Raw genomic sequence first — 12,448 nt, 5'->3', positions numbered from 1 at the left:
AGTTCTAGACCAGCCCTAGCTACCCCATGAAAACGGAGTAAAACAGATTCTCTTGCACTATCCATGAGAATTATCCACATTTCTACTCAAAACCCAAGTTCTACCAACACCTGTGCAACAATATCAGCATCTCATTGGCCAACAGCCGCTAGATCACAAAGAACAACTCACATCGCATGTACCAGCAAAGAAAAGTTGGCGAATACGTCACTATGAAAATCACTAAACTTTTAAAACGGCATTAAATTACAGCCGCGCATAAATACCCTCTTTATAAGGGCACTCGCAAACACTTGCGATTCAATAAAAACCGACCCTTTTTTAATTCTCTCTGCCTCTCAGAACCTACGACGCACAGTTTAACTACTAATTGCGTCAACAAGCAAAAGTAAATTGCAAAATGTCAAGTCAATACAGTATTTTACCTTAAGGCCTGCCTTAAGCAACCGGTGATCTTTTAAAATAAACACTTATTGATCGAATTCTTCATTGACTGATACAGCAGCCCATAAACATTGACTCAACGCTGCAACATTGCCGCGGTAAAAAGGGTTTATTTTAATTGGTCTGTGACCTTTTTAATCCTCAACGGTTTTAGAACAATATGCAATGAAATCCGCACCGCCGGGGATTCTGCCCCATGCAACCTGAACCCCGGGCAGACCTCCATCAGCGGACTCGGGGAGCGAGCGTAAGACCCATCACGTGGCGAAAGCGGAAAAACGCAAATGCCTTCACGGTGACCTTATTTCGATTGCGCGCGTGTATTTTTTTCACTCTCGAATTCAAAGCATTGTTTTCACTCCGCCGGAACATAACAGCATTAAAGATTAATAACCATCCCGCAAGTAAGACGCAGTTACCATCTGGGCTAAACAAAAAAAACGCTTGATTTCATTTCGCGCCGGGCCAAGAATGAAGAGGCCGCTCTCCCCCGAAGAGTTTCCCCGCGGCCAAAGTGGCAGCAGCCTGCGCCTTCCACAGGAACGGTGGCGCAGAGCTGGCGTGCCGCTGGCCACTGCCACTCTCCGCATGCACGTTCGTATTTAGTTCAAGTTCAAGTTAAAGTTAATTTATTAAGGTTCGGCTCTTGAATCGGGTGCAACCGCAACAAACAAAAAACTAAAACATGAACAAAAAACATCTTAAAGTGAATATGTGACTAAGTGCAAACAGAAAATCCAAGAAAAGACAGCTAAATATTGCAGAAAAAAATCACCGTACACCAACGCTGTGTGCAAAAATCCCTGGCCGGCTGACGGTAGCAGCAACTAACAAGAGGTATCATTTAAAACGTATTATCCATTCACTTTAGGAAAACAGGGCCACCCTATGCCATGTCCCTCGCGGGGTGGGGTGGGGGTGGGGGAGTTTGACCATACTTCACCACCACGCTGCTCAGGGAGGCACTCATCACCGGTTCAGGGATCACTCCTCGTTCATGTTGAAGCCCTCGCCAGGAATAAGTCAGGACAGGGAGTTTATCGCGCAGTGCGCAAACCACCGCCGGCGCAGCTCTCTCTCTCGCGCCGTTCAGAAGTACGCCCCGCGAGTCAAACCAGTGCCTTCGCGTCACAAGAGCGCTGGGACCACATGAGTAACTCCCCGTGGAGACTGAAATTAAATGTATCCTGGGTTAAGGATAATGAATATGGGCAACAAATAACGGTGAACTGCAGTGATTCTTTGCATGACCTGTCATAAAAAAAAATACCTCCCTTCCAAGAGCTGCCGTCTCAATCTGCAGGCGACAAGCCCTTTCTGACAGCTTAAAAGCAAGCGATGTCAATTTCCCTCTCAGAAACAATGCAGCGGCAACGTTGGGAAGTGGACCACTGACACGTTAGAAGCATCCACTCAAGGAGTGGCCTGAAGGAATGGCAATCGGATGTTATGCATTCAGGCAGCGCTATGGAAGAGAAAAAAAAGACAGCAATAATTGGTGGTTGACATTAAAACAGATAAACAAATACTATGACTTTCAAGGGCAAACGGTAAATCCCCATGGAGGCGGTTCGAGCGGCTTTGCAATTACCTGCGTGAAAACAACCAGGGATTTCTGGTAAAGGCAAGTGGCAACCAGCGAAGGCAAAGCGTAATCAAGTGTGCCGCGCTTTATAAACTCCACGGCTCTCCGCGCTGCACCTGGGGGACTCGGCGTCGTCAGGCCCGCCGCTAGCCTGCCGCCCTCGCCGCTGCGCGCGGCAGAAGACGAGGCTTCGAACGCAACGTCCCTGCGTGCCCTTCAGCCTCCCTCCAGGCCCGCAGAGAGCAGCCGAGGGCTGGCTCGGCACGTGGCGGCATCGCTGGCCACTGGGGCGCGCGGGCGGCCAAGCTGCGATGACCGTGAGCAGGGCAGCCGCCCGCAGCCCGCCGCACGAACAAGTCTCCACGCGGTTAAATTTCGCATTAAAGCTTCTTTCGTGACTGCAGGGATTCATCTTCTTGGTTCTTTCGGTAAAGTCACGTAGAATTGAAATAATAAAATAATAAAAATAAAACATGATAAAATAATTCTCACGACGTTTCGGCCACAACGCAAGCAGCTGTCCTCAGGTGGAGAACAGGTCTGTCGACAGACGTGTCAGTGGATCTGTTCTCCACCTGAGGACGGCTGCTTACGTGACTTTACCGAAAGAACCAAGAAGATGAACCCCTGCAGTCACGGAAGCTTTAAATCGAAACTGTGACCGTTTCACTCCACGTACAAATTGGCTTCATAGCTACAAATGAGGTGTAGAGAATATATGTGCAGATAATGTAAAGCATGTAAATTCCAAGCCGATAATTGTTGTTGTTTTTCTTTTATATTGACAAAGACATTACCTCTCAATACACGCCATTCTGTAAGTAATGAGTACAAATGGACTTTCTAAGGTTGACTGCTCAAGTATAATTTACTGAAGTGCCTGTTTATCATTTGTTTCTTTCGGTTAAGTCACGTGACTTAACCGAAAGAAACAAATAATAATTCCTGCAGTCACGAAAGTTCTAAAATTAAGATTGCCTGTTTATCCATTTAATTTGAGAATCTTTAACCTCATTATCCTAAAATACTTAGCATGTTTCCTTCACAATAAATTATTTTTTCTCCAAGTTATTAACTTATTTGTCCAATAACAATTTCAAGTGAACACTACTTAGTTGTTTTCATATATATATACAAAGATCCCCCATATAGCCTAAACAGAATGTAGGAGCAAGTGCTGTTAGTGAGTACCTATAAAGGCCGGCACAGCACACAAACACCACGCCGGGCCGCCTTTGGCCTACCGAGTGGTTATGTGTATATCTGAGGCTGAGTCGACCTAAGGGAGGCCCAGGACCAGTTCAGATAATCGTCACTGGTGTTGGCCGTGAGCGGGAATCGAACCCGGGTGGACGGGTTCGTAGCGCAGCGGCTAACCGCGACACTTACCGCTCCCCACACATACACACCCACACGGTAAGCGGGATGGGAAATGGCTTTGCATGCCACTCCGTTCGCTTTACGCTTGACCAGCTTTGCAGTCCAATAATGCTGCGTCCCACGCCCAGATAAAATGAACAAACTTGGCTGCTTTTTCTTCTTCGTAAATCAGACTTGCCAAGTGCACTTTCCGTTGATGGACACCTGAAAGTATACGGCGTAAGTGTGGACACTTTCGCACGTCGTCTATAAAAGCCATCTGAAGCCAACATCTTTGTTCCACTGAAGTAAAGATTTGTTCATGTGTACAAATTACTGCGTAAACCCCCCCCCCCCCACAACCCCAGCCCGCGAGGTGCATTTTAAACTGTCCAAGTGCATTTGAAAACAAAGTGCCTGTTGCGGAAGCACTGACCCTGAAAGACATTTCAAGGTTCTCTCCTCCCCAGATGTCCATGCCAGGATCGTAGGTGCCAATCTCCTGAAAGTAGTCACGGTCGATGGCAAACAGCCCTCCTGCCATGGTCGGGGTCCTGAACGCGCCCGCAACAGAACACACAAAACACGCACGCACCCACGCACGCACGCACACACGAGCGCGAGCGCAACAGAGATGATATGTCACTGCAGTAAGCATCACGGTGAATCAAACACGCATTTACCACCGCTCACCTGTCGAGTGCCCAAATGGCATCCTCAAAACCGTGAGATCAAATCCAGGTTTGGGAACTGACTCGGACCATCATCCTCCTCGGGAGTAAAATTCCACGAGTAATATTTTGCGAGAAGTTAACGGTGCGTTTTTCATGGCAATGTAGAATTTCGATGTAAAGCTTTCGTGACTGCAGGGATTCATCTTCTTGGTTCTTTCGGTAAAGTCACGTAGAAGGGAAATAATAAAATAATAAAAATGCAACGTAATATCAATTCGATGTAAAGCTTTCGTGACTGCAGGGATTCATCTTCTTGGTTCTTTCGGTGAAGTCACGTAGAAGGGAAATAATAAAATAATAAAAATTAAACGTAATATCAATTCGATGTAAAGCTTTCGTGACTGCAGGGATTCATCTTCTTGGTTCTTTCGGTGAAGTCACGTAGAAGGGAAATAATAAAATAATAAAAATTAAACGTAATATCAATTCGATGTAAAGCTTTCGTGACTGCAGGGATTCATCTTCTTGGTTCTTTCGGTAAAGTCACGTAGAATGGAAATAATAAAATAATTCTCACGACGCTTCGGCCACAACGCAAGCAGCCGTCCTCAGGTGAAGAACAGGTCTGTCGATAAGACAGAGTCTGAATGACACGTCCTGGGCTTGGAGCATCTATTTAAGCTGGGAGGGAGGAGGAAGAGCGCCTTGACAAAATAATTTGCATATCAAGAGGAATTTTAGCATATTTATGTAATATTATACTATGTATTATTCTACCCACCCTACTGCATTCTACGTGACTTTACCGAAAGAACCAATGTAGAATTTCCTTCACTGCCACGGGGACCACCATTACGAGTGAGAGTTGAACCCTGAAAGTTTTTGAACAAAGACATGTTTGACGGACTTTTGACTCCGTGCATGAATGCCCACACCAGCACGTGGCAGTCACAAACGTGGCAGTCACACACGTACACTTCGGACGGGAAACGTGAAGAACATTTGAATATACATTTCACCGATGACATAGATGACACAAATATAATACATCATTCATTATCTTCTAAATGTAAAATTATCAAGGAAGCAAGAGTTGTACAAAATTGGATTTTTTTGTATTACCACATGCTAAACAACGTTCCATTTCTACTGTAGCAAATTATGCCGAGCAATAATTAAAAAAACAATTACTATACAGTGCTATAAATTATGTTAACAATATGCAATTTCCACCAAAATTATCCTTCCACAAATGTCACCTTTCCAATTTGCAAACCTCCCCTAACCTTTTTAGGGAAACATTAACACCCCCCCAGCCTCCTCGTCGTTAGACAATTTTCATTTCAGTAAAGGACTCCTTCATCAGATGAAACCTTTCGCGTCTATCCGATAACAATCAATTCTGAAATTACACTGCGGATAAAAAAGGGAACACAAGGGGGATTCGAAATCACAAATCGCTCCCCCTTCACCACATCTGCCCCACGGCAGCTTGGAACGCAGAAGGTGCCCATTGTGGAAGCCAAGGCCCCCCTCTCTCACGGCGAGCTTTTTTTTAAAGAGCCCTCCAGCAACGCCCCCCACTCTCCACAACCCCACCAGAGTCGCGCTCCATTCACACTACTGAACCATGTAAGTGTTGAACCATTTCATTTTTCAACAATGCATCCATCAAGTGGAATCTGTCCAAACCCCTGGAGCTCACACCACCCACCCCCCCTTCTCCCCCCCCCCCCCAACTTACTGCGACTCTTCCGATCTCGCGTGAAGGCTCATCTGTTATTCTGGGCTTGAATTTCAAGGCGAGTATCTGGCACTCAAAAATAAATAAATCTATCACTGCATATTCATCGCTTGTTGCCCAATTGTCTGATGGCAATCGTGTAATCGTCCGGCGATTTTATCCATTAGGGGTGATTCAGTGTAATGATAGTGCGTGCGTGAGCACGTGCACATTCATAGTTTGCCTTTTTTGGGTGGGGGGGAGGGTGGTGGGCTGGATGCTAAGGGAGTAAATTAAATAGAGCTCGGGTTGAGAGTTCACGCCGGCCATCCATTACATACAGTAGCGTTCCGATCCCATATTTCAAAGGCGCCGATGTGGCGGACGGTCACTCCCTCCCATCGACCCGTGGCCGCTTCTTCTCCGCCCGGGCGTGTGTTTCACGGCAACCAAACTACCCTGGGAGCAGAGAGAGGTGGTGGTGGGCTGTGAAACCCCTGACAAGCCGAGGTGTTTCCAGCAACCCGAGGACCGCCGAGACCACCCGACTCGATCGGGGGTAATTATCTCATTCAGATAAAACAAAGGAGGGGGGGGTGGTGTGGGGTTGGGGGTGGAAACCGCAGAAATCAATCTCACGAAGGGGATGGCTTTCTGGACTGCCACTGCCACGGCGCTTGCAAGTGCGGATAATTAAGGATGCTTCGTAGTGCACCACCAAGGTTTAAAGTTTACGGCGTATTCGTGGAATTCTAATAACCGGCAAACTCGCCATGGTTGCTTCGTTTACATGGTGTATGATATTCGTTGTGTGGAAAATATACATCTTTCATTGTTTGGTAGTTTTTTTTTATGTGGGTGTGTACTTACTTTGAGTGCCATTCAAATTAGCACACCGATGAACAGATTTTTGCACGTGGAAAAGTTTTCATCGTTGAAGACTTTCATTTTAAAAATAACCCAGCGTGAACGAAGAAATCTTCGTGACCTTGAAAGCAACAACTACCGAAATCATCCTCACGAGAATATTTACCCTAGTGTGAAAACCCGCAATGCACATCATTAAAATCAAACAAATGACTCGTTTATTCGCATCGTGTAACTGTCAACATGTGTACAACAAATAATATTAATGGCTGTTGCTGTAACATTTCCATCTCTCTCTCACACACACACACGCGCGCGCCAACTACAACTCCACAGGCCCTTATCGGCTATATGCTAATGAGCTTTGTTGATGCGTGTAAACGGCCGAACCGATTTTTAACCATTCTTCACCGAGCTTAGGTCTGATGGCATGTGCATGTGTGCCTGTGTGTGGGGAGCGGCGGTGTAGCGGTTAGCACGCTGCGCTAAGAACCTGGCCAACATGACTGACTATTATCTGAACCGGTTCTGGGCCTTCCCTAGGTCGACTCAGCCTCAAATGAGTACCTGATACGGTGCGTAAAAACATCGCCACGAGGGAGACAAAGGCGGCCGTGCGTGGTGTTGGCCACCCATCCCCTCGTGTGCCGTTCTGGCCTTCATAGGTGCTTGCTAACAGCACTTGCCCCTACAATCTGTTAAGGCTATACGGGGGATCTTTGGGTGTGGGGGTAGTGTAGTGGTTCACACGCTGCGCTACGACTCGAGTTCGTTTCCCGCTCATGGTCAACACCAGTGACGATTATCTCAACCGTCACTGGGGAGACAAAGGCGGTCAGGCGCGGTGCTGGCCACCCACCCACTATTGTGTGCCGTTGCCGGCCTTAATAGGTGGCTGGCTAATAGCACTTGCCCCAACAGTCCGTTGAGGCAATACGGGGGATCTTTGTCTGTGTGTGTGTGTGCGAACAAGGCAAGCTGTTTACTGATGGCCAGAAAAACGAGACCTCCCTCGCAAGCGGCTAACGATAGCGGTTCTCGTCAGCAACACACCAGCGCGGATTCCTGTGAGCACTATAATTAGAATGCTGCACATGAGGGACTTGAATGAGAGCCACTTTATCTACACCAACCACACGAACCACAGTTAATTATTATACTCCCACGGGTTTCTTACCCAGACATTTCCGACACAGCCCCTGTCCGCACAGATAAGTCACATATGTTTATAACAAAGCGATCCTCCTCCCTCGTGAATGTTAAAAAAAGGTCACCTGTCAAAATAAATTGATTCATTCATAGCTTTCTTTATTGATGTCAATGGGTGTGGATGTATGCGATTCAACTTAACGCAAGATCACCAGCCGTTTCATTGCGAAATAATTTTTTGGGCGTTTTTTTTCTCGGCAAGTCTGCTCGAATGACAGTAAAGCAAAGAAATCCAATACACGGCTAAACATGCCGAAGAACTCTGCTTTGAAATAAACGCTTCAAAGCGGAGCCCTGTGGAACATCCCTCGCATGTTTATGTTTAACAGGCCGGTGTTCGCAGCTGCACTACGGAGTGTATGGCAAATGCCAAACCTCATCTGTATTCATGGATTCCTTCGGTGAGAATCACAGTGTCAACAAAATCAAAGTGCACACTAAGAGCGGTAGATTCTCGTGCACGGATTGCAATTGAATATTTACATTTATCGGAGTAAAATTTGAAATGTTGACCGATAGTCACCACGTCGGGGGTGTGTTTTCTTTAAACGTATTCCCGCAGTTTGACGTTGAAGGTAAAATATTAAGTTGGGCACCTCTTCACAGCAACATTTCAATTGCACTCATCTCTCCTGTGGCGGTCCTGATCCAATAGAGGCAATTATACACCACCATGGCAGGGCACCAACCATTCCAAATGGCAACTTCTGCTACATTCTGACAATATGGTAGCCAATTTTATATACCCCCGGAGAAGGATGATGAGCTGAGTTGGCCCCCTGACCAAGAAGTGACCTCGCGACATTGTGACTGTGGTTCGCGCATTCTGGTACACTCAAAACTGGCCGAAAATTGTTTAAAATAATAATCTCACACCAAAATAACTTTGGATTGTACATTCGTGTCTTCCCATGCTACTCGCTGTCCATCTACAACGTATTCTTAAATTAATAAAAGTAAAATTAAAATCACGACGTTTCGGAGGCAACACAAGCTTCCGTCTTTTTTTTTATTTTACTTTTATTAATTTTAATTTTTTACCTACGTGACTTTACCGAAAAAAACCTAAGAATATGAATACTTGCAGTCACGAAAGCTTCAAATCTAGAATCATCTACTACGTATTGTGCACAACGTTGCATGCGCCTGCAACATTTCTACACGCAAACATCTGACCAAGTTATTTTTGTATATATCTGTCACAAGCACTTAGCTGCACTCGTGCACAGAACCTCAGGAGTTTCAAGTAAGTGTAAATCTGCAAGTGCAGGTTGCAGAAAATATTAAATTATTGTAACATAAAAGCTGTCTGCAATGTACTGGGTGCAGATTAATGCACACTACACATTGTCACCAGTCAGTTTGTTGCAAAATGAAGGGTTGTGTAAGTACAGCTGATTGCCTAGTTCTGGGATTTCACTTTTGGCATTCGTATTTATTTATTTTTCAGCCTTTCTGGATGGAGACCAATGTCAGACTACCATACCTGTCAACCCCTTATCAGTGCACTACCTTATTACAGACCAACTCAGACCCTATTGGTCACCCCGTTCCCATTATACATCTCAACGTTCGTCCTACAATGTTCCATCACAAGAGAGAAACACAAACAGTCAAATTGTTTTTTTACTCAATTTCCCTGGACAAGAAAACGTGTAAACTGTATGGGTTGACAAGTATGGATTATCTAGCTGCAGTAAGTGCCTCTGCAGTAGTCCTGAACACCAAAAACACAAATATTCCACAGTTTGATTACTGTATACCTCTCGAGTGCACACGATAAAATACATCTTTACCTCACCGTACGTCCTTGTAATATAGACAATCACGACAAATACTGTAAGACTAAAACATCTAAGCCAGGGGTTGGCAAACACAATAACGCAAAGAGCCATTTTGTTTGAATTCGGTCAAAAACAATAAAGACCTCAATAAATCTTGACTTAAAGCTTTCGTGACTGCAGGAATTCATATTGTGTGGGTCTTTCGGTAAAGTCACGTAGATAGGTTCAAAGAAAATAACAAACAAAAAAATACGACGTTTTGATGCCAACACAAGCGGCCCTTTTTCTGACGACGACCGCTTTGGGTTGCGATCGAAACGTCGTCGTTTTTTTTCTTATTTTCTTTGAACCGATCTACGTGACTTTACCGAAAGACCCAAAGAAGAAGACCTCGATATTTCAAGCGCCGCAATGCACGTGGTGGATACGAGACAGCGATCCTCAAAGAACATCACAAAGCCGCTCCTTGGTGAACTGCATGCAGCTTCGGAGCCGCAGGTTGCCGACCCATGATATGGCCTATAACTAACACATCCGCATTAATCTATCATGCCGCTAAGCTTAAAATGGTACATTTGTAATGGACAATTACCTTTACTGAATAACATTACCGTATATTCACAAGTGTTCCGCGGTATTTCACTTATATTTACCTAAATACAAGGATTAGCTTAAATGACAGAATGATGGCTCATGACTCAACTAAGGTACTCAAATTTGGCAGGTTGGATGTACTGTGGCATTGAACCAGATTTAATATAACATAGGATTGAAGCTTTCGTGACTGCAGAAATTACTGTACAAATTGTTTTTATTCGGTAAAGTCACGTATGTAGAAATAAAATATTTAACTAAATAAAATTACAATCACGACGTTTCGAACGCAACACAAGCGATCGTCATCAGGTGGAAATGGGGCAAAACACACAGCAAGGGGACACACACAGGGGGACACCAAGCACACAGCCCACACAGAGAACGGTAAACTGCACGGAGGAAAACAACAACAACAAGAAGAAGAAGATGGGAGACGAGAACTCAACAAACCTTAGAATCATCACGTGATGCAAAACCAGTCGGCCAACAACACAGTCAGACACTAACCTGGTTGACCACGTACTTCAAAAGACTGCTAAATTTCGCGTTCAACTTCTGGGCTGAACATACCAACGTAGAACAGATACGAGGTATCTCTGCTCCCTTGTGCCTTGTTGTTGTTTGCCTCCGTGCAGTTTACCGTTCTCTGTGTGCGTTGTGCTTCGAAACGTCGTGATTTTAATTACATTTTATTTAGTAAGATTGTATTTTATTTCTACATACGTGGCTTTACCGAAAGAAAAAAACCAATGAGTACAGTAATTTAACATCTGAAGGATTTTAGTTAAAGTCCATTTTCGTGTGTTTAATTTGTCGTCTTTCCCCCGCCCCTCCGATTAATTACATTGGTCAACACACTTTTTCTGGCACAAGGTATTCCAACGGTTTGAAGGTAATTTGGGGTGCTGATTCCAAATCTGGCATCAGTTTTTGTCTATCACATCAGGTTTTTGAGATATCAAATATTGCATTTTCAATAAAAACTGCAGAAGAAAAATATTAAATAAATGTGGATATCTACATAAAATGATATTATAAACACACTATCCTAAAAATACAGCACCATATTTTAACACTAAAGCAGTCATTGACTCGCAACAACTTGCAATCATAAGTGACAGAGTTAATTTCGGGTAAAATCAATGAAAATGGGGTATGCCGATAGCATAAAAATGAGATGTGATAGAGCAAATCTGAGATCAGATTTGGAATCAGCACCCTGAAATTAGTCTAAAACAGCTGCAAAAGTCCAGGCCAGAAAAAAATGTATTTTTTTTGTTGACCAGTGTTATCAAAGTGGGCTACGTACATGTATGCGTGCACAACAAAACGTGGCAACACAACCACGGCCACACAGCAAACAACCGCAGACACGTGCACAGACACGTGCACAGACACCCACACGCCGCAGCGAGTGCTCAAACAGCCACAATCATAAACCAATCGAAACCACAATCACACAAAAAAAGGGCGCAAACGCAACGACACCAACAGCAAACACACACACAGCTGCTCAAAACACAACTACGGGACACGGAGGACTTTCCACGCGTTATCCGCGTGTGAGAAGCAATGGTAAATTCACGGTTTCATTCGTACAATTGTCGCGGAAATTTACGCAATTCCCGTACGTAAATCCCGCGTGGCAAACGGAAGCGCCAAAAAGCGTGGCGGCACTTTCGGCGATAGGACATCGTCAGTGCGAGGGCCGCCAACACCGCCGCCTGCAAGGGTGGTGTGTTTCACGCGGTGTGTATTCATGGGGTTCCGCGCTAAAGGCCACCAGGGCCAGCCAGTGGCATCTGCGAGGGCCGCCAACACCACCGCCTGCAAGGGTGGTGTGTTTCACGCGGTGTGTATTCATGGGGTTCCGCGCTAAAGGCCACCAGGGCCAGCCACTGGCCTCTGCGAGGGCCGCCAACACCACCGCCTGCAAGGGTGGTGTGTTTCACGCGGTGTGTATTCATGGGGTTCCGCGCTAAAGGCCACCAGGGCCAGCCAGTGGCATCTGCGAGGGCCGCCAACACCGCCGCCTGCAAGGGTGGTGTGTTTCACGCGGTGTGTATTCATGGGGTTCCGCGCTAAAGGCCACCAGGGCCAGCCAGTGGCATCTGCGAGGGCCGCCAACACCACCGCCTGCAAGGGTGGTGTGTTTCACGCGGTGTGTATTCATGGGGTTCCGCGCTAAAGGCCACCAGGGCCAGCC

At 45.6% G+C, this 12,448-nt stretch overlaps 1 protein-coding gene across 1 annotated transcript in view; it reads right to left on the bottom strand.

Annotated features, from left to right (window-relative positions):
- LOC144727742 (polypeptide N-acetylgalactosaminyltransferase 13-like) overlaps positions 1 to 12,448 on the bottom strand; it is a 90,446-nt gene that overhangs the window by 18,060 nt on the left and 59,938 nt on the right. Inside the window, exon 7 of the mRNA XM_078606840.1 lies at positions 3,825 to 3,942. Coding sequence (XP_078462966.1) covers positions 3,825 to 3,942 — 118 coding nt within the window. The remainder of the gene's footprint in view (positions 1 to 3,824; positions 3,943 to 12,448) is intronic.

This window comes from Lampetra planeri, chromosome 1 (assembly GCF_965212315.1).
Source record: "Lampetra planeri chromosome 1, kcLamPlan1.2.h2, whole genome shotgun sequence".
NCBI classification, from domain to species: domain Eukaryota; kingdom Metazoa; phylum Chordata; class Hyperoartia; order Petromyzontiformes; family Petromyzontidae; genus Lampetra; species Lampetra planeri.
Note: the sequence above shows the minus strand (reverse complement) of the source record. Positions and strands in the feature narration are given on the sequence as shown.